This window comes from Aspergillus vadensis (assembly GCF_003184925.1).
Source record: "Aspergillus vadensis CBS 113365 unplaced genomic scaffold BO88scaffold_25, whole genome shotgun sequence".
NCBI lineage: Eukaryota > Fungi > Ascomycota > Eurotiomycetes > Eurotiales > Aspergillaceae > Aspergillus > Aspergillus vadensis.
The window spans coordinates 478,602-500,276 of NW_020292063.1; the positions used below are offsets into that span (position 1 = coordinate 478,602).

Here is a 21,675-nt window from a genome sequence, read left to right on the forward strand (position 1 = left end):
GCTACGCTGCTCTGCTGCTATACATTTGCTAAGAGTCTCCAATAATTTCATTCAACTGCTTTGCTTTTGCCCTCAGAAAACGCCGGCTCATTGCTCCAAAACCGAGATGCACGGGCTGTGACCAGAACTGCTGGGAAGCGACCGCGAAACAGACACAGGATGATGACGCGGGGGCTAGAATCTATTATTAATAACAACGACGAAGGTAAAGCTGGAGGTTAGAGGAAGAGAAAAGAATACGAATCCTGTCAACGGGTGCAGTTCGGGTAGTAGGCAGCCCGAGACACCCTCGCATAAGTCCAGTCAAAGAGGTCAGATCACATCACCTGGATTCCAGTTAGTTAGCCGAGAGGGGAGCTGTTAGAGATGGTTGGATCCATATTGCACATACATTGCAGCTGTTATCATCCAAAACAAGCGTAGCATGTTCGCCTCCTTCGCCCACCGTTACACCGTGCCGTTGGTCTCGCAAGGTTGCCGCCAGGCGGGCCAGCATGTGCCTCTAATTTGTTCGTTAACATACGCCCAATGCTCTGTCTTAGCTGAGATCCTGGATGAGGTAGACCTACAGTAATGTATGCTTCGCTCATTCCGCCTTGTCGGTCTACATCGTTCTGGCTCATGATCCGATAACTATCATGCAAGCGCTTGCGACTCCCCAGACCACCGATGGTGCTGACATTCGGTCCAAATTCAAGCGTGTTGGCCGGGTTGTCAGGATCCAAGATGTTGATACCACGCCGAGCATCTTCCTGAGCACGTCGGTCGGATGAGAAGACCTTAATGGTGTTGTCGATTCCCGAGGCTGCAATGGTAGGTTCATACGGGTGACCTGCAAAGGACCGTTGGCTCAAATACCCTCATAAGAGCAACTGATATGCCCATGGCTGGGGAAATTCTTACCTTGCACAACATTGACTACTTCACTATCACCCTCGAGGATGTTGACTAGCTTGCAGGTTTTCCGGTCCCAAATGAAAATGTGGCCAGAGTCGCTGCCGCTCACTACGTACTCGTCGTCCAGTCCAAAGTAATTGACGTCCTTGACGGTCTTGATGTTGCAGTGGCCCATATAGACTCGGGTATGCGAGGAACAGGGAACATCAACGTCCACGTACTCCCTTTCTCGGGGCTGAAGGCCATACTCCCTGAATATATGATCGGCGGCCTCGGAGTCGTCACTGTCATCGGCAGAACTGCTCAGGTCTAGATCGAGCTCTTCTTCTTCATCATCTTCATCTTCATCTTCCTCATCTTCGTCTTCGTCCTCCTCCTCTTCAATGGGGAGGCCGACCTCATTCTCACTGTCATCATCGATATCTGGCAATGCCAAAGCGTCTTCTTCTTCGCCGTCATCATCGGACAACGGGGTCTGGATTCCCGTTGACTCGCCTGTCTCTACCTCCGAGCTCTCCCGAGTGGCAAGATGCGACCTCCGAAGTATCTTCAAATTGACATCACGGATGGGCTCTTCTTCAACATTAGCTTCGAGATCGTTTTGGGATCTCTCGGGCTCCACTTCGGATTCGGAGTCACTTTCCACCCTCGTTCGGAAGCCTCCAAAAGCCCGGTTGAGAAAGGCATAATCTACTCCGGTTCCGGTCTCCAGAAGGACACCACGGACCACCTTGAAGACCCAGTAATGAGTTAACAGAAACAAGTCGTGGGTACGGCTAGAGGGTTCAGTTGATGTCCCATTGCGCATGGTGGGGTCCGTATCTACGAGGTTTTCAACTGGATATTTGACAACATTTGCAAAGGCGGCCACGGCGTGGCGCTGCGTTGGAAAGAGAATACGAGCGTCATCATGTTCAAAACGCGAGGCGTCCACGTTGACAACAGGTACGTCCCCGGCCAGTCTCTGCAGGTAGGGAATCAAGACGGACTCAATCGCATCTTCATCCGCATTCTCGGCTATCGGAAACCTAGACAGGTTCCCTCGGGACGCTGCATCTTTCTTGAACCCTGCCAAAAGAGCCTGCCGACCACCCTCCACAAAGAGAAGTATAGCCTTGATGAAGTCGTAACCAAACTGCTCCTTATGATCGACCGTGCGTTCGAGCGGGGGCGAGTGTATCTGTTGAAAAGGTTCCATGTCACGATCTACATCTCCAGGGGTGTATTGGACTTCACCCCCTAGAACTCGTGCGACTGTGCCTGCAGCTTGAATGAACCGCCAGGAGGTCTGTCGGTTTCGACGCAAGGTTTGCTGGAAGCGCACAATATCGGGAGTAGGGTTGACAGGGTATCGCCAGGTACGCATTATCTCATCCATCTGCGGGAGACAGATGGAAGCAAGGGTTAGTACAGTCGAAAAGGACTCGGTGAACGGTGTCAGGTCAGCTTGATTGGAGGTTTCATATTCCTCGCGCAAGGACGTCTCCAGTGAAAACATTGCTTTACGGAGCTTGACCATGTCTTTGGCGATGCGCATGCTGAGCTTCTGCGCTTCATTAAGTACAGACAATCGTGACTGCTCCAGCAGTCTTTGGGGGACCTCAGCATGGTGTTCCGTGAGAGACGGGAGGGGAATGTCTTCTGACTCTCCATTCCCATAGCGGACTCGGAAGGCCAGCTCGCCTTCATCGGGACGCTCTCTGGGTCGACGACGAGGTCTGGTTTGATTTCCGCTGGACTGCGAGGACATCGAAGTCCCATTCTGTCGCTTACGCTTCCTCGTCTTGGAACCTCGGCGCCGACGCGGGACCGGTGTCGTCCGGGCGGAGGATTGGCGCTTGGACGCATCTTCCCTTGCATCCGGGCTCCGAATCAAATCGAAACTATATATGTGATCGCCGGACCAGCTGACAACCATCTCATTTGGGTTGGCGTCGCTAATTTTACACGCAGTGATATGTCCGTCATCGCGCGTTTTCATTCGTTGCTGACCGTTAGGGGCGAACCTCCGCACACACCGCGTCGCCTGATCCATCAGCTGTTCACTGTGACTACTACTGCCAGGCGAGGCACCCGGATCACCCCTCTCCGTCATCAAGTCGCGACCTAGCATGCGCCTGTCATGCAGGAAGCAGTGAAGGTGGGCCCCGCCTAGCGCGATGTAATGGGGTTGGCTCGGGGAGCATGAGATGGTATTGAGGTCGAGTCGGTGTTTCTTGTAGGAAATCAGCGGAGGCGGTACATTGGAGTCATCGTGTTCCTGTCCTGGTCGAAAAGCCATGTATCCTTGGCCGCCTCGTGGCTTTGGGTAGGCGGATGATGGTTGACGCAAGTCCCATTGACGAACCTCACCATCTTCCGAGCAAGTCAGAAAGAGGTAGGGCGACGATTCGGTAACGATCCGCTTGACCCGATCGGCATGACTGCGATAAACTCTGACGTTGGTATTCCCCGCATTCAAGTAGCGCGCATTGTTGAAAAAATTGTTAAACCTTCGGCTCCGTGCAGATGCAGAAAAGGCAGAAGTGGCGTCGACACTGTTGCTGCTATTGCTGGAGTATTCGATGTCAAAAATACGAACCTGGGAATCACCGGCGCAAGTCACCAAAGTTCGATCGTTGGAGTGTGGCATAAATTTGACCGAGAAGATGTTCGCGCTGTGGCCCGTCGCGACAGTGGTATTTAAGGAGAATGGCGCGGTGGAAGAATCGGGTTGATAGGAATAGATGTTCAGGTGCTGGTCGTCCGAGCCCGAAGCTAGAAGCTGGCCTGACCGCGACCAACTACGCAGCGTCAGAAGCGATGCATTTCGCCAGACAGGGTCCCCCACTACAAAATGATTCCTCCAAAAGACACTTTAAAAACGTAGCGCAATAATATCATACCTCAAGGCATTCACACAGCCCGAATGCCCACCCAGTTCGTTCACGATATCCAGGTTTTCCACCCAATCCTTGGATCCATAAAGGCCATGAATACTCGCGAACCGGGAGTCCTCCCCCAATTCCCGGCGCCAGATGCGATCATAAAGCGACTCCTTCATGGCTAAGTCGATGAATCGGCGACAGATAGTGGACGATCAGGCGACACGAGATCGAAGCATTGCGCGCCGTGGAAGTTTGCTGCTGCCACACCTTCAATGACGTCAGACTCGAATGTGCGCAAATCGCGTTGGCGCAAAGCTCACAAACGAAAAAGTAGACATAGGCTGGTCAGGAAGGGGAAGGAAAATCACAGTGTCAGATGAGAGGAAAGCAAGAGCAAGAAGAATGGCCAGTGGAGTAGAGCGAGTAGCGTGAGGGGTTTTCAAGAGGGAATGAAGAAAGCGAGACGAAAAAGGAGAGAAGGAAAAAGGCTAAGGTGGTGGTGGTGACGGGAGGATGGCGAACGGTCCAGACATTCATTCCCTCGGGATTGATAAGTCAAAGGATCCCTCCCCAACACAACACGATCAATCAACGCCGTTCAGCTCGGGTAAAGATTTAGGGTTGACAACCGTGACAGGTAGTAGTGACCATCAAAGCAGAAAATCAGAGAAAAGTTAAAACAAATTGAACGTGGGGTGTTACATACCAGCAGTAGATGTGGTTTTTGTTTGGAGGGGAAAAGATGAAGATGGTAGTTGGCGCTAGTTGGCACTTCTTCGTACTTTGTCCCGTTGGTTGGAAGGGAAGCCGAAGAACAAGATGGAAGAGGACAGAGAAAGACGGCAAGAAAGCGAGAGACAGACAGACAGACAGACACTGGCGGGAAGAACAAGCAAGCAAGAGGGGAAAAGGAACCAGCACCAGCTCAGCTCCACCGGGCCCAGGCTATCGGGGGTAGAATAGAGGTAAGAGAGGAGAAATGCACCCAAGGCACCACCAACTCAGGTCACAACCACGTCAAACACTGCATAAACTTTGGGACCCATCACTGTTGGTACACTAGAATTCTCTATCTTTTTCGAGTCAAAGGAAAAGAAAAAGAAAGACACAGACAAGGTAGATAGTAGTCCCGAACTAGTTACTTTGCAGGATACATGCAGGAAAATGTCTCCAATTTTGGGGGAAAAGGAGGGAAGGGAGAGGGGGAAAGAATTCCGGGCGATACAGGACTCGACTTATATAGTAACTAGGTAGTAGTAGTAGTAGTAGTAGTAGTAGTAAACTACTAACTACGGCTCCTACAGATAAAACTAATTGACTAGTATTCTAACTGACAACCTACTCCTCCATCCTACAGGAAGACTCATCCAATGGTCCTCGTTCCCTCCCTCCCCCTCCATTCTCCCACAGGATTCCCGAGCACATCTAGTCTTACCCATTAAGAAGAGTCCCCGATCGTCGATGGACTGAGTCGAGGGGAATCCAATGCACAAGGGGGGAGGAGAAGGGCCAGCGCCCAGGAGGTGCATTAGATCCCACAGTAGTCTGTTGGGCTCCAGCTACGAAGGTGTGTAGCTGAAGCAATAGGCATCGTTGACCAGAAAGAGTTACACCGCTGAGGTGGAGCCTTGTCTGCCTGCCCTAGTCAAAGTAGTTTAGTTGAACTCGGAGTGGATTATTCTTAGAGGAAGGACTGAAGGAGACGTTACGGTTGGCTCTGGGTGAAGCTTAATCGGGTTGACTAGGGTAGATACCACCCGAGGGTGTCACTCCAAAAAGTTCGAGATCCAGACAGAATCCCCTTCCAGTTGTGGTGATGCTTCGGAAAGTCCCAACGTCAATGACGACATCTGTCCCCACGTTGCTTAGTCACTGGCCGCGCTAAAATGGGGAGTTTGGCGGATGGCAGGATTGTATATAAACTAAACCTCGGTCAGAGAGCCAGACATCCTATACCCCCTATTCCCTGGTTAAGAGCAGTTTACGTGTACACTCCCTGTTCTCCTTCCTACGCTTCAGAGAATCGGTAGTCATTTACCCCTCCTTGTCTCCGGGGTGCAACCAAGAGGCGATTCATTACTATTTACCCCGACAGTATCTATACGCACTGGCTGAGCCTACATCGGAGCGCTCCAATTCCAGCTCTGGAAATCCGGTCTGGAAATGGTCAGAGAAGAACCGGTTTCCTCCTCTTCTCCTCTAGTACGTTGGGCTCCTCATCAGACACTGGAGGGTTCCACATTCACCCAAGCGATCTGCACGGATGTGCACAACGTCCGCGGAATAACACAAAGCAGAGCTTGATGTAGCCAACGGTCAAATTTATCATGCTTGTCGCAAGCCGAGGCCTGCACTGCTGTAGACCTTTCCGCGGTGAAACATGGCCATTGGTAGCACAGATTCACAAACAGCGCAGACCGATTCCTTGGAGGGGGAAAGAACGTCTTAGACTCTCACGGAACATGCAAGACAACGGACACCACGAGCATCGGAAAAGGGGATCTAAACCCAGGCCATCGCACGCTCCCTCTCCTCCCTTTCTCCCTTTTAGTCACAAGCGCGCGAGAGGTCGCTGGTCGGGTGAACAGGTTTGCTCCCCGCCGTGCCCCAAAATCAAGAATTAAAGTGGGATGGTTGAGCTTCTAGAATCTCAAGAGGCTATGATAACCGGCCGTAGTATCGTTAAGCACCCCGAATGTTGTCCGGCCGCTGGCCAGAAGCCGCCTAGGAAGGGCTAGCGCAGAATTCTGGCGAATGATTTGCTCTCTCGTTGAAAACAGGACATCTGCGAGAACCGGTTTTTGGGTCCTTGGATGACACATGCATGCCTGGCTATGCAGACGGTGCCTGCGAATCGCTCCCGTGGTTCGATTCCGCTTACGCTAGTAGATCCGGCAGAAGCAGTAAACTGCATACTATACCCCTGGGGAAGATAGGGTTTGGTGGAGTTCGATAACGGAACAGGTTGACCATAACAGGTTTCTTCCAGTTTGACCTTCGCCGCAATTCTTCGGCGTACAGCGAAACTCACGAGTTCAACGACGGCCGTCTCCACCTTCCAACTGCTGGAACCTTCCGATCATGTGCCGGATTTGCAGTCAATTGCCGGGCCAGCTGACTAACCCACTCGCGTTCTGACTTTACGACGTCGCTTTCAATCTTACGGATCGTGTTCAATTCCTCAACCATCATGCTGGCCATTTCCTCAAGTCCCTTGGCTGTCCGAAACAGCGCGGAGTCACCTAAAGGGCCCGGATCTCCATACCCAAGAATGTCCAGGCTCTGCAGTTGTCTCAGGCACAGTTCAAGCTTCATGACCAAAGCAGATGTCTCGTCCCGCCAACCATGGTTCAAGGGATCGACAAAGACCACCTGGTCCAAGTTGCGACCATGATGAAGACGAAATGTCCGTATCTCCTCAACTGTTTGAAACCAGGCTTCAAAATCCTGAACAGCCACTGTGTGCCGTCCTTCCAAATTGTCAGAGAGATTGTAGACTTCCTCTGCTACCTGAGAAAGTATCCGTATCTGCTCTGCAAACCCTCGTTGCTCGTTGCGCTCACGCGTGTTCTCAAGCCAGTGATGCAACGCATGCCCGTTGAGCTGTCTCTGGTACTCCTTCTCATCGCCCAGAGCCGCCCGATAGTCGCTTGCCACTACATTATGATCGCTCCGTAGTCGTGCTTCAGCAGCAGTCTCCCATTCAATGTGTTGTTTGCATGAAGACAAGTGGACCAAGCTCAATTGTAAGAGTTCTGTTTGTAGCGCCGCAATCTCCGGCCAAGACGAAGGAAGCAACGACGAATCTGTATCCACGGCGGGCGAATCTGCCGCTTGTGTTGCAGACGCTGGCTTAGCCGCTTTCTTTGGGGAGAGCGGTTGTTGGTAGGTCGAGAGCTGAGCCCGTGACCGTACAGTGGCGGAAGTAGGGAATGGCGAAGGAGGGTCAACTTTCCTCGGAGATTGAGGCCCCGAAGGTAGCCCGATTCCTTGGCTGCGATGCCGCGCATGACCTCTAGTCACGGATGGTGTGCTCGAACTCGAGGCAGCAGGTTGTCTGAGAGAAGCCGACCGGGCAAGTCGCGGAGGCGGGGGCATATCAGTTTTCTTCGGGGACAAAGGCCGTCCATTTTGTCTTGCGGGTGTCTCGATTTTCTTCGGCGATAAAGGTCGTCCATTCTGTCTTGAGGGTATCTCTTGTTTTACCGGGGATGACAGACCCGGAGCAACGGTAGGCCTTCTGGACGAGGTAGAGGTAGGCTTCAGAGGTGCTGAAGGCTTCAGCGGGCTCGGTCTGATCAGGCTTTGGCGACGGGTTATCCCGGTATTCTCCTGAGCGGGCTGCTGCGATTGCGGGACCTTTTCTGAAGGCTTGCTAGGGCGCTGGGCTACGCGGGGCTCAGACGGTGGTTGTAAACGAGAGGGTCTTGTCGCACGTCCCTCATCGCGAATAGGCAGGAGGCTCTTGCTCCGAGTGACGAGGTTCTCGGTGCTGGTCGCAGCGCTGGAAGATGTGCTGGTTGCTGATGTCGAGGTCGTTGATGCCGGCTTACCCGTCGTCGTTGTGCGCACTGTAGTAGAGTTCTTTTTGATGATAACAGACGTCAGTAGTGTTGGTGGAGAGAAAAAGCATGCGAGGGATGGGTAGCTCTCATGGGCGCTAGGGGGAAGGGGTGGTGGAATGGGCTACTAGCAGATGCGACACTAACTTGTTTGCGGGGCTCACGAAGCGAAAGGGAACGCGTTGGAATTGGCATGATTGCTGAAGATCAAATCATATGTGTGACATTCAACTTATTGCAATTAGATCAGTCCAAGACGGGGCCTCACCGGGGGGAATAGATACGCTGCCCGGAAACCGTCGTTGTAAATAGACGAGGCCTGAGCTCAGCTGAGGACGGCAGGTCCGTGGTTGCCCGTCTTGCGGTGAAGTTCCGCTTTCCCCCAGGGCAAAGCTTGGCACCGTGTCAGGTGGATCGAGCCCATCTGCATGGACAGCTATCATTCATTCATTCTCTATGCATGTCTACATGGATACTCAGGGGATCGGTGAAGTTTCATTTCACTGTACTATTATAGAGACAGATAACTCGAATACGATTATAAAATCATCCTCATTCATTCAATTAGGACCTGTCTGTGATATCAGAAGGATAACGATAACACAAACTTTTGGCAAGTCTAAGAAGAAACCCTCCAACAGCTAGAAGATAAGAGACAATGAACAGTTCATCCAGCCTTGAACGTACGTGGTCCTAAGCCGTCCCCCTTGCTCTGGTAATACAGGTGGTCGAATAATAGTAAAGCTCGGGGGACCATTTTGAGATTAGTTGAATCCTTCCGTAGCCTCGCCATGACTGTCTCCCTCTTATCCTTCACCCCAGCCATCATATCAAAGCAATTTCGTACCATTCCCACTCATAATTTACAGGCTTCCACGTCGGGGGAAAGCGACTCCCTCCACAGCCGCATTATCGGTGAACCAGCTCACCTTCTCGCCACCACCCTGGTTAACGAGAGCGGAGGGTAGGTCCCTCCCCTCCTCAGCGTCGAAAATCTGCTTCATGATGTCCTTCTTTCCACCGCCAGTAGCAACAAAGGCGACGTTGAGGGCGTGGGTCACCACGGGCAAAGTCAGAGTAATGCGCTTCGGGGGCGGCTTAGGAGAGTCGCTGATGGCAGCCACCCAGGAATCCTTCTCCCGCAGCAATTCGTGTCCGGGGAAGAGACTGCAAGTGTGGCCGTCGGGGCCGCATCCCAGTAGGATCAGATCGAAAACGGGCAGCTTGACGCTATCCTTGGCGGCAAAGGAGCGCATCAGCTCTTCCTGGTACAAATCCGCCAGCTCCTGCGGGTCGTCATCGTTGACGTGATCGGCGTCGATCGTGTGCACGGTCGGGGCACCCAGTTCCGCAGGGATCTTGTTCAGTAGCTCTTCCTTCAGCAGGCGGTAGTTGCTGTCTTCGTGATCGAGGGGCACGGCGCGCTCATCGGCAAAAAAGATGTCCCACTTGGAGAACTGAGCGGTATCCTCGGGGGAGCCATTTCCAGGGGCCAGCAGGGCTTGGGCGAGGACTTTCGGAAGGGAGCCACCAGAGACTGCGACGCGGAATGTGCTGTGACGGCTGAGGGCGGAGTTCTGACACCGCAAGACGTAGGGCCTCAATTGCTGGGCCAAAGCGTCGTTGTTGGAGAAACTGTAGAGGTTGGGAGCAGATCCGGCCATTGTTACGGCTAGATAAGACACGGGTGAGATGGGGAGTGGGGAGAGAAGTAAAATGGGAAAATTCACGAGTTGGAAGAAGAGAAGAAAGAGTAGTATTCTCGGTCGCTGGTTACTTGGTAGTTTGTAGTTAGTTGGTGGTGGTGGTGGTTTTCGGTCAACAGCTTCAGGCGGGGTGTGGCGGGGCAGCAGAGGAGACGCTGGAAAGACTCCGTACCTGCCGAAAGCGAATCACAATCCGGGCGCAATCTGGGAACACGTTCCTGCGCCATCCACAAGCCAGTCCAGGAAACCCCCATCATCATTATTATTGTTTTTTTCTTTCTTACAGCATCATGATGTGGATAGCGTTATTCCTTGGGAGATAGGGAAAAGAAGGGAAAGAGAGGGAGGGGGGCACCCAATCTTCGTCAGAAAGACGCTAGTGACGGTCGCTTCCCATGGATTGACGAGTCACTGGTTACAATGTTGGGTTGTCAGTTGATACGGCCGTGCGGTATGTAGGACTAGATCATCTAGAATTGCGCGATGGTCAGTCGGGATGGAAGATCTGGCAGTCCCAGACCCTAACCATGACGTCGTTGTTGATGCCATAACCAAAGGGGAGCTCTTTTGCAGGAACGAATCCAATGGATTGCGACCCGCTCGATAAGAGGAAGTTCCTATCTTGACTTCTCAGGCTCGGATATTCGGCGAGGTTCTCTCTCGCTCGTCTTATGCTCTCATCCCACCTCGGAAGCTTTCAAGAGACGGGAATACTGAATCAACACCATTGTTCGTGAATTGCGAGATTTCCCTGTTTTGATGCCTCGTCGGTTCCTGGTCGTTCAATGGAGGGGAAGGGAACACGAAAGAGAAACCGATGCATGTGAGATGATGTCACCGTAACGTCTCGCTGTCTCTAGAGGGGAGGAACTGGGAAACTTCACCTATCCACTTACTAACTCACTAGTTAGTACAGAATGCTGCTAACTAATTCATAAAATTACCGCTGCACTGTGACTAAAGCATTACCGATGATGATTGGCAGTGTTAAACCCTCGGCGGTTGAACACCACCACTCAACAAAGTAGATAGGACAAGTCGTAGGCACTGACGTTTTAGTCCTCGTGCATTACCGCCAACGGGGTGCGGACCGGATGCTCACGCGCGATTACACCATCTTGCAGATGCCAGAGAAGAATCCAGCAGTAGGATGACCTCCATAAGGCAATGCTGGCACCCGGTGACTGTCCTAAACTAGCGGTATCAGTGCATCGGTGCAGGACGGTACCATCATATCGCAATGACCCTATTTTGCCCCGTAAGAGCCTGAAGAGCTGTGGAAAAGCCCGGAAGTTAAGCAGGCCATCCTCTGAATCGCTATGGAGACGAGAAGGAAAAAGCGGCACTGTTGAGAAAGAAAATAAAATACATGTGCCTGACTTCCGTAACTCCCGTAGCCATCATGAGTATGGTATCAACCCCAATACATACATCGTTTCCATACGGCCAATGCATGGATCCGGGGTGATGGTTTTACGCACGGTAAAGTATGCAGGTCTACTTCCTTTTCTGAGGCCGTGATCCCAGTCTTAAGAGTACGTCAAAAGTTTCCATAGGCCATGACTCGTGGCTATGCCCGTTTGACAGAAAAAGATGCATGGGCAAGGCGTATCAGGTGACACGGACCTGCCGTGCATCCTTCCCTCTGCACCAGACGACCTGTCTGTTCCAGTCCCCGTATGCAGAATAGGAAGACTATAGGATGTGGCTACTGGTTATACTGCTGCACCTGGAGCAGCAGCCAGCATTATCCTTTTTCAAAGTGGGGTTGAAGAGGGGAATGAAGTACAGATGGGGTGCTGTATGGATTGCTAGGTACAGCGAAGCATTCCGGGATGGTGGTTGGTGGTTGGTGTTACCAAAATGAACATCCGACCTAAAGTCCATAGCTGTCATCATTTCCATTCTTGGCAATTAGCCGTGATGCTGGGATGAGAAGGCATCTAGTCTGTAGTTGCAGGGCCATCGCGGATCGGCGAATTACCGGACACTACGAAGCAAGAGAGTGAGAGATCAACAAAAATAGCACAAGGATCCTACCCCGTACATAAGCAAAAAATGCCTCAAGGATCTCACGGCCCTCAGAATGCACACGCACGAAGGAAAAAGGAGTCAAGCATCTGCGGTGCTCGACACCGCAGGCATGGATCTCAGGCCAACTAGTAGCTCTCTCCGTCCCCTCCCCCAATAATGCATTGGCAGGGTAGGAGAACGGGGAGTAGGGATTCGGGTTTTCGGCTGGGTTTCCTTTTCCCCACTGTGAAGGGAGAAGAAATCGACTGCAGCTAGCTCGCTAGCCACACTTACCAAGACAAGCCGGCTTTGGCTGTGTTCCCAAGCGCAACCCGAGATACGAAATGAATCAGGTATTTTTGGTCCAGCAGACAGCCTGCTGAGGGAAAAAATGGATCAGACCATCCGCTAACCCCCGGGGTGCAGCAACGACAACGACGGCGCAGTGTGAGAGCACGGAAACGGGTTCCGTTGAAAGCCGAATGACGGGCGATCAAAGAATGTCCACTGCGCCCGGATGGATAACTCAGGATGGTGGTGCTACTGGATAGTTAGGCAGCTGGGAAAGGCCCGAGCCGGTAGAACATTCCTATGGTCCGTATATGCCTACGCCGATATTGCATCAGGAGGTATGAAACTGTCCAAATGCCTTAAACCGGACAGCATGGATCGACTGCCCGATAAAACCTGCGAGGAATGATGGACATGGCATGGTGACTGGAGGGGGAATCCTTTCAATGTCTGACAGAAGAGTCTGAAACGCCCGGGGTGGAGCCCGTAACCGCCTCGCGAGTCACGGTATGCAACACAGCCGCAGGTCTTTGCACGAGGCTGAGGTAATATTGGCAAATGATGGGTTCATGCCTGACCTTTGTACGGAATACTTTGATGGTAATTTGACCGAAAGGAACTTTTTTGAATGATGAATAATCGACAGGGTTCTGGTTGTCATGGAGAGATCATGATGATGATAGCTACGATCCATGGTCTACCAATCGCAGACTGCAATCGAGCAGCTGAGGCTAACTATTCCGGAAACATGACCATGGTAGATTCCTGGTAGCGCCGTACTTCCGACAGCCTGGGAGACCCGTAGAATAGTATCATGGTTCACCCACTCAGCAGCGTGTTTGGGACCGACACTTGTTCAATGGAGGTATAGTTGGGTTCAGCAGTGACAGGCAGCCACTGAAAGAGATGAAATAGGGCAAGAAAAAAAAAAAAAAGGCACCAGGGCACCAGGGTACCCCATGCTCCGCCAAGGTGAAATGGTCCACTTAATATTCTCATTCTCATTTTTTACCATTTTCATATGCCCTCGCAAAAATTCCAATAGCCCCATATCTCGTGCGTTGGACTGACTTAGCATGACTAAGGCACAAAAGATAGTGGGAACGGAACGGTGGAGGTGGTGGAGGTGACCAGCGAGGGCGAACCGATACGCCGATTACCGGCCATTCGGGCTCTCATTTGTCGAACCACAAGTACAGCAAGGCCACGAGTGTTCCTGAGGGAAGAGGAGAATGGCAGATCGAAACCAGTACCCAACACTAACAGTCCAGGCGATCGCCCCGGACGACTCCATCCACCAGGATCAGTCATGACGACACGACCCTCGGCTTTGGGAGCGAAGCACCAACGAGAGGAGAAAAAGCGACGATATGCGGACGAGGGGTGGTTGACGCAGCCAAACCAAGCCTCGCTGGCCTGCATGTGAGGTAGAAGGCAAGCAAGCGTAAGTAAAAGTACAGTTATGTTATAGGTTGATGATTATCTAGTAATTAGGTCAGTCAGTCAGTCCTGTGGCAGCTGCACTTTTAACAGAGCAAGAATATAACCAGAACCCTAGCACTACATACGTAAGTAGTGGCTTGTAATCTATGCAGGATACTGGCATTGCCTGAAAAGTGACCGACGGGACAGTTGAAAGTCAAAATTAGAAAGAATTATAATAAAAAGACAATGAATTAAGATCACATCATTATTGTCGACCGATCTCTAATCGATCGACTCTACTGGTCCCCGAAGAACCATAATGCGACCGGGGAGGGCAGGAAACTCAAGGCAGGAAAAGGAAATGGTCATTCAACGCACCAGTGGATGGTGTCGGTAACCGTCTGGTAACTTCCAGCATGCCCTGGTACCTCCAGACGACCCGGAACTGAAATTACGGCCAGCCTGTGAGACAAACCCGACCAGAGCAGAACAGGACAGGACAAGACAGGACAAGACAAGACAAGACCACACTCAACTTTCCCCCCTCAACAGGTTCAAGTCATAAGAATCGGCCACCTCTCATGTCATGGCATGTCGTCGTTCTACACACAACCTGAGACCAGGATATTAACATCGTCATTCCATCGCAGAGGAATCCGGCCTACATACATGAAGGACTGATCCTCGCCTTCCCTCCCCCTCCATCTCTTCATGGTTGACATCCTCCAGATTCAACTCTGAAACTGGCATCCACATTCCGTGCAGCAGCAGCAGCTTTCTCACAAGAACTATCGGCTGCCTTATCCCTCAATCGGTATTGATTGCTAGCCTCATTCTTATTATTAGTCTCTTGAAGCTCGACCGTCCCCCTGTCTTGGGTCGATTTTATTTTCAAAAGAGAGACATAAAAAAAAAACTACTATTTTATAATTATTTTTTTCTCGTTTTCGTTTATTTATCATTTTATTATTTTTTTTTCCTGTCCTCCCTCCAAACGCCGCCTCCTCCTTTCCCCTGTGCCTCGTCAGAAAATAATATAAAGGACTATTATTTTACCCAACTAGCTCAGGCCGGTGCAAAACAGGCGCGGAAAAAAGTGGATCGATCTGACCCTGAGCACTTCGCTTGGCGCTGGGCTCTGGTAGTATAGATACCTTCCAGTCACTACTTCCCAACCCAGCTCGATTCTCCGGTCACTCCTTTTTAACTCTTCTGCCTATTATTTCACTGTCCTCTGGAACTTATTCTTCCTCCATCTTGTTGTTCCTTTCACACGTGGTCAATCTCTGCTGCCTACTAAGCTACCAAAGCTACCCGGGCACTGCCAGAACCATACAACGCTATCGCCGTTGTATTTCCGTGTTTTCCCCCAAGACAATCTAATCGACTCCGCCACCCAGTTGAACGTGCCTAAATAACCACCCATCCTCCCCTCCCACCCCCCATTCTCCAAAAACCATTTTCGACCTTTTTCGGTCCCCCATTTTTGCAGAACTTCGGATATCGAATTTGCGCCCAACTTCACTGGCCACCACAAAGCTCATCTTTTTTTCTTTCGAACCCCCAACCGGAGCGGAAAGGAGAAGATGAGCTCTTCCTCGGTGCAAGTTCAACCGCAACCTTCCGGCGCCACAAAGGGGGTAACATCCCCGACAGGCTCGACCCCGGGCTCCATGAATTTCGACATTGTGCGCTGCTCTCGCTGTCAACGATCTATGAGTCTCGAAAACGAATCCTCTCCCGGCGTGGTTCGTTTCGGCATGAATTCCTACTACTGCAGTCGCTGCGCATCCATGGTCGGCTTTATCCGCTGAAGCCGACAAGTCGGACTAGCCAACCAACTCACGTTTCTCTGCGAACTCAAGGGAATGAGAGAAGGGACAACACCACTACTACTACCACCGACAAAGTGACACGATTTTTTCGTCCGCTCAACCGCTATCCCAGCTCGATGGTGGGATTCCACAACGGGCGGAGACGAGTGAAAAGACAAAGCCGACTTTCGACGTGACAAATGCTGGTTCTACACCCTTTCTTCGCCTCGCCGTTTACTCAACCCAACAATGCATTACTCGGGACCAATGTTACTGTGCTGGCACAGGTTGTTGATTCTTTGTTGTGTCTGATTGAGTGAGGGTTTGCGCATGTTGATCTTGTACTCCTGCGTCACCCGTTTATACCATATGGATACTAGCTATTGAATGTGGTTGTGTTCCTCGGTGCCCTGCCGATTATTTCGCAAATTGGCGCGATCCATTTGCCGTCGCAAATTCAACATACAACTGCGACTGCAATTATCGAACCTCCTTCCTCCTCCACCCCGCAACGCGCCCTACATTACACGAATATTAAATTCAGCATGTGGAATTGGAATTTGTATTGGCGCGGGGCCGCGTGGCGGTGTCACCGACCAGGCAGGGGGGAGGGGCGAGGGGCGAGGGCTGATGATGATGATCATCTCGTTGAGCAGAGTCCCACTCTCCATGCGAACAGCGCTCCGCTCAATGATGATCGTCCAATTCCTTCCATCCCCGCCACTCGCACCATACCGCACCGAGGAATTTTTCTTTGCCGTTGAAATTGGAGATTATATTACTGTTTTGTGAATTGATTTGAAAGAATTGCTTGCCTGCTACCTTAGCCTAGCCTACTATGATACCCTGTACTTGCTTTATCTTGATTTGTTACTTGGAAAGGGGGGTTATTTGTTTACCGTTTGGATTCTATTGTGTGAAAGACGACACAAATGATCTACATACACCATGCCTTTGTTACCTTCAACTCTCAACTATTCGAATTTCTACAATACCAATACACACATATAGTCATATTAGCGAAATCTACCACACTACCACTACCTACCTAAAACAGTAGTAACTACATTACCAAACAAAAAGAACAAGCAATGCAATACAAGCCCTGCAGAACACTTCAACTCAAATCACTTAATCTCCATCCCCACCATCCCATCCATCTCAAATCAACCCCTACCTACCTACCTACATACATGCATACAAATCATAACCACCAACCAAGTAAAATCTGAAAACTGAAAACCCCTCACCCGAAACCCATCCGGCATGCAAGAATGACAGATCCTTAAGCACAGTGATGCAATTGATCCCCAGATTTCAATTCCAATTCCCAATTTCAATTTACCTCCCCCCCTTCTTCATCCTGTGACAAACATACATACATACATACATAATCCATGCGCCGTGCCAATCGTAATGTAAATCCCGAGAGCCTAAACGCTAATTCTCCCCCGGTTAAAGAAAAAGATAGGGAGAGAGAGAGATAGAGACGGGCGGCGGCAGACAGGGAGGGAGGAGCGATCATCGGCTGGGATACTACTACTTTACTGTGGAGTGTAGATACGAACATATTACTTATTAATCTTTCAGTTATTAGTATTGTTATTATTGCTTGCTGAGGGAAGGAAAGGAACGAATGGACTGATTGGGAGTTAGTATGGTGTGCTGTGCTGTGGTGGTGCTCAAGCCACGCGCGTTATGGTCCGGGGCTGAGATAGATACTAAAGACTAGATAGATAGATACAGTAGGGATGGGCTGGGACGCGGGATGATCCCGCTTGTTCGGAATGTAGTGGTTTGTTAGTTTGGTGGTTTGTTTGTTTCAGGTATTGCTAGTTATCTGTCCTATCTATCTTAAAACTATTTGGCTATCTGAGTGGTTTTGGTAGTATTACTTTCTTTGGGATTGGGGGTTTTTTTTGAAGGGGTAGGTAATTAGTTACTAAGTATAGTCCTATTCTCTCAATTTCCCTCTCTATTTTTTTTTTCTTTCTTTCTCTCTGCTCCTCCTCCTACCCCTGCTGCTGCTGCTGCTGCTGCTATTATTCCTGGTATTTCTGGTCTTAAACGCTGGGCAAAAGAACTAAGAGCACCGGTTCTCAAGCTAGCTCTGACTAGCGTTAAGCGGAGTCCAAAATGTGAGTACTGAGCGTACTCCGTGTTGGGTTAGTAGCATGTAGATACTGAGTCCCTACTAACTGCAATTGTCAGTAGGTGGTGGTTTTTAGTTGGTTGGAATGGTGTCTACCCCGTAGTTCGTGTAATGCCTAAACCCCGTAATTCCTGGGTTTTTTTCTCCGTATTTTGGCGCCAAGGAGGGGGCAGGAAGCTGAATCCCCCCTCTTTCGTCTTCTTTCCTCCGTTCCTTTTCTTTTTTACCCCCGACTTTTGAGCGTGACGACAACCACAAGCAAACAACGACGGTAAAGTCCGTATACTCGGTATTACATTGGGGGGTCCGTTCACGGGCCTTTTACCCCTCCATTGTTTCCTTTCCCTTTGCCCACCCACCCCTCTTCCTCGTCTTCCCCCTTACAGCGATGGGGCATTAGCCTGGTTGCCTGTAACACGGACACGTAAGTGTGAGCAAAGTACTCCGTAAGTGCTTTGGCGTTGCCCCGCATAAGAGACGCCGTGATCGGATCGATGGCAGGTGTCTTGTCACGCTTGTGTTGTATCAGAAGTTCAGAGCCCGATTCGAACCCCGAGCGAGTCAGGGACAGCAAGTCAGCTGTCTGGGACAACGGAGATCACTCACATTAAACTAGCTTTTGCTTTTGCAGACTAAGATAGTTAGTTAACAAAAGAGAGGAAATTCACGCTGGATTACCTAATGGAGGTTGTGACGGGCGGCCCTTCAAGCCACACCCGAAAGATTGCTTGACCGACCCCTTTTGTGGTGTCGGCAATGGTGGGTGTCGCTGATCAGTGGGTCGTGGCTCATTTCAGTCGTGGGTTTGGCCTCGTTTCATCGTCTCGTCTACTTTTGCTCGGGGTCCACCGTGCCATGGTGCTAGTATCGGGGTTAGCACTGAGCGAGCGATGGGGGGAAAGCACCTGAAGGGCAGAAGGGGGCGATGAGGGGACGGGAGAAAGCCTCAGGATTGGTTTACTGCAATGGGTGGCTGTGCGCTGGGAGAGCTCAGATAATCAACTTGATGGTGTCACCCAGTGTGAAAGCATCATGTGCGCGCATATGTACGTGGTACTGTATAAAACTTCAAGTATTGCAGAACGGTCTGCCCGATGTCATGGTCGGCAGACGATTTATCCCATGGTCACCGTGTCAGCGGAAATGTCAGATAATCCCCGAGTGAGCCTCGATAGGTGACAGGAATTGGCATTGCCAATTGCGATCCAGTCGGTGGCCGCTATGTCCCATTGCATGTGACAGGTAGAGCTCGTTCCTCAGAGCTCCGTTCCATGGTAGTTGTCTGAATCTAGTGAGTTGTTGTCCTGAGGAATCGAGGGCGATCGACCGGATCTCCCAATTCGGCCAGTCTCAGTCAGGAAGGTAGGTAAGTCATGACTTCGAGATTCAGTATCACAGCAACGTTACGATCCAAAGAAACCAAGCAATAATCTAAGGTTTTCGCTCCACAGCAGAACAGCGATTACGCCCCGTAGCTACGATCATGAGAGATCCTTCTTCACATCATCGAGGTCCCACGCAGACATGGAATAGGTCGTAGCGTTCAATAGTCCGCAGACTACTGTGCTGCTCATGTATGTAATCGGTAGGCGCGACCAGGCACGAAGGGACAGGACATTTTAACCTCCTCGTACGGCAGTGACACGATCAAAGCTTAGTCGTCCACGCGACCGAGACAGGTAAGTAAGTAATCCACAGTCCAGGAACATCCAGCGTCTTCCCTGATCGGGAATATGAAGATTTTAAGATGGTTCCATCTCAAGTGGAGAGAAAGATCTTGAGCCAGCCACGACGGATAGCATCCTCTAGTCTAGCTTCAAGTTTTTTAGGTCCCCGGGATCCCGATGGGTCATGAATTCCTCGACCCCTTCTAGATTGTTCGCCTGGTTGGGTATGGAGTCATCAACGAGTACTTGCTAGTGGGAGATCCTACCAGAGCCGCGGGCCCGTGGGCGGAGGGCGAGGGCGAGGGCGAGGGCGTGCCTAATCACCAACTAAAGTCTACTGTGTTGTATGGGTCGATCGTCCGACTATCGATTTTTAGCGGAAATTCTGGGGGAAGGTAAGCTAGATAGTCTGTGATCTGCCGCCATGATCGTGACTCAGCCAGGCTTAATCAAATGGACAAACACACACTTAAATCATTCACACTCATAGGCGAGATTTAAGGCGACTGAAGCAGACAACCAGCTCTACTTGATTCGGAAGGGTCAAGCAAGGCCGCGGCGCGGACAGATTAGACTCGGATTGCAGCGGCTTATCTCGGCAGTTTAATTCAGTGCCTGGCGTTTTAGAGTGGCTTCCCTGATAACTCTCTCCCTCTTTCTGTTCTACATTACTTTTTTCCAGCTGTAGGTTCCCGTAAAATGGGATCCGATGACATCCTCATCCACTTTCAGCCCTCCCATCCTATTGCTCCTAGCCTCACCTCACCAAACCACATTGGTCGCAGCGGTTACCGGAGCCTGACGCCTGCTGCCCGGGCGTTGGTTGGTGTCCCGTCCAACGCTTTCCCGGTGACTGACCAGACTTTCTAACAATATACGGCCAGCTGCCGTGTGACATTCTTTTGGATCTATCGCTCAGCGCCGGCGGTGACTGGAGTGGCAAGGTTTCGATGCATGGAGTGGACAGGTACTCCCGGGCGGCAAGACCACCGGACCTACTTAGGCGATGACTGCGACTGTTCTTGGAAATGGATACCTCATATGCAGGTGGCTTCAGGGATCTTCCCGGCCGAATCTGGGTGGTCCCAGAACCGAATCAAGGGGCAAGGCTGGATCCGACTGGGGAGACGCAAGTTGTTCAATAGGCTGCTTGTGAAGCTCGCTTGCTTGGGTAGTAGTACTCTGGCTGGTCTGCTGTTGCTGCATTTCATTTCGTTTTGATCTCTACTGCGATGCATTCCTGGATGACTATCTGTGGAGACATGGGCTGAGACCGAGACAATTAACCCGAACTTACTAGTGCAGCAATGAGAGGCCTGATGAAAGAGGAGGGAAAGAGATGGGGAGAGGTCAGAGTCCGGGTGAAGATGCTGCTGCAGTCTTTGACCTTTCATGATCAGACATGAGACAAGTCCGACTGTGTAACTCCACATCCCCATTTCAGGGCTGAGGTTATTCTATTTTTGCTTGCAGTGCTGCTTACTTAGTATGATGAAGGTGACCCAAGGGATGCGAAGGGAAAGCAGAACAAGAAAAGAAACATCATTTTCCGTATCGCATCAGCTGTCTGCTAACCTAATATTCGATCTCTACTTATTTTTGGTTGGCTGCCCTTCTTTGAGGGGGAATATTTCTGGCCACCGCAGGGCTGACCGATGATGAGGATGAGGATGAGGATGAGGATGATATTAACGGAAAAGCACAATGCCATTTGCCTTTCAGGGCGATGCAGGGCGCATGGTCCACCATCAACTCTTTTCTTGTTTTCCCGTCAGCAGCAATTCTTGGTATAATTTCTAATTAATCTATTCGTTTTATTTTTTTATTCGAGACCAAATTTTTCACTTCATTGACTGGACAGGACAGAGACCTTGTTGTTGTTGTGGCTGCCCTGAGATCTGGCGGTGTAACCCTGTCCGCCAAGCGTGACGTACTCGAGTTCGAGTGTATTGGAATGAAGGCGGCGGATGAAGAGGAAAAGGTTATGAGTCCATGGAGGTTATTATGGGAGTTGGTGTTGAAAAGTGCCTTTGAAGGAAAGGCCTGGGTCCTCCATGATGTTGGGTTGGATTTCTGTTGTTGGCGACTGTCTCCATTCTCATCGTCATTTACTTTCCGATCTTTACCAATCAATCATTCAGCAGCTTTAACTCGAGGATATACTTCAAGTGTCTTGTCTCACTGCTTCTCTAGTCTCTAACAGTACTTTTTTCCTAGTACTACATGAGCAGTACCGGCTGCTAGTTAGTTCAATCTCACGCAGCACACTATGTGAAGAAAT

At 50.7% G+C, this 21,675-nt stretch overlaps 4 protein-coding genes across 4 annotated transcripts; all 4 read right to left on the reverse strand.

The window, feature by feature from the left end:
* Positions 1 to 317: 317 nt before the first annotated feature.
* Positions 318 to 6,006, reverse strand: BO88DRAFT_457199 (WD repeat-containing protein; the record flags this gene model as incomplete). Its single annotated transcript, XM_025710980.1, has 7 exons — positions 318 to 326; positions 392 to 502; positions 570 to 832; positions 904 to 3,680; positions 3,783 to 3,942; positions 5,873 to 5,921; positions 5,971 to 6,006. The coding sequence occupies 7 exons, from the start codon at positions 6,004 to 6,006 to the stop codon at positions 318 to 320; spliced, it is 3,405 nt and encodes a 1,134-aa protein (XP_025559294.1).
* A 785-nt stretch (positions 6,007 to 6,791) lies between these two features.
* On the reverse strand, positions 6,792 to 9,083 carry BO88DRAFT_457200 (uncharacterized protein; the record flags this gene model as incomplete). The annotated part of the gene is made up of 2 exons (XM_025710981.1): positions 6,792 to 8,335; positions 9,014 to 9,083. The coding sequence occupies 2 exons, from the start codon at positions 9,081 to 9,083 to the stop codon at positions 6,792 to 6,794; spliced, it is 1,614 nt and encodes a 537-aa protein (XP_025559295.1).
* Positions 8,931 to 9,990, reverse strand: BO88DRAFT_490743 (6-phosphogluconolactonase; the record flags this gene model as incomplete). Its single annotated transcript, XM_025712805.1, has 1 exon — positions 8,931 to 9,990. The coding sequence occupies one exon, from the start codon at positions 9,988 to 9,990 to the stop codon at positions 9,190 to 9,192; it is 801 nt and encodes a 266-aa protein (XP_025559296.1). The 3' UTR covers positions 8,931 to 9,189.
* Positions 9,991 to 13,416: 3,426 nt separating this feature from the next.
* On the reverse strand, positions 13,417 to 13,758 carry BO88DRAFT_457202 (uncharacterized protein; the record flags this gene model as incomplete). Its single annotated transcript, XM_025710982.1, has 1 exon — positions 13,417 to 13,758. The coding sequence occupies one exon, from the start codon at positions 13,756 to 13,758 to the stop codon at positions 13,417 to 13,419; it is 342 nt and encodes a 113-aa protein (XP_025559297.1).
* Between the last annotated feature and the right edge of the window lie 7,917 nt (positions 13,759 to 21,675).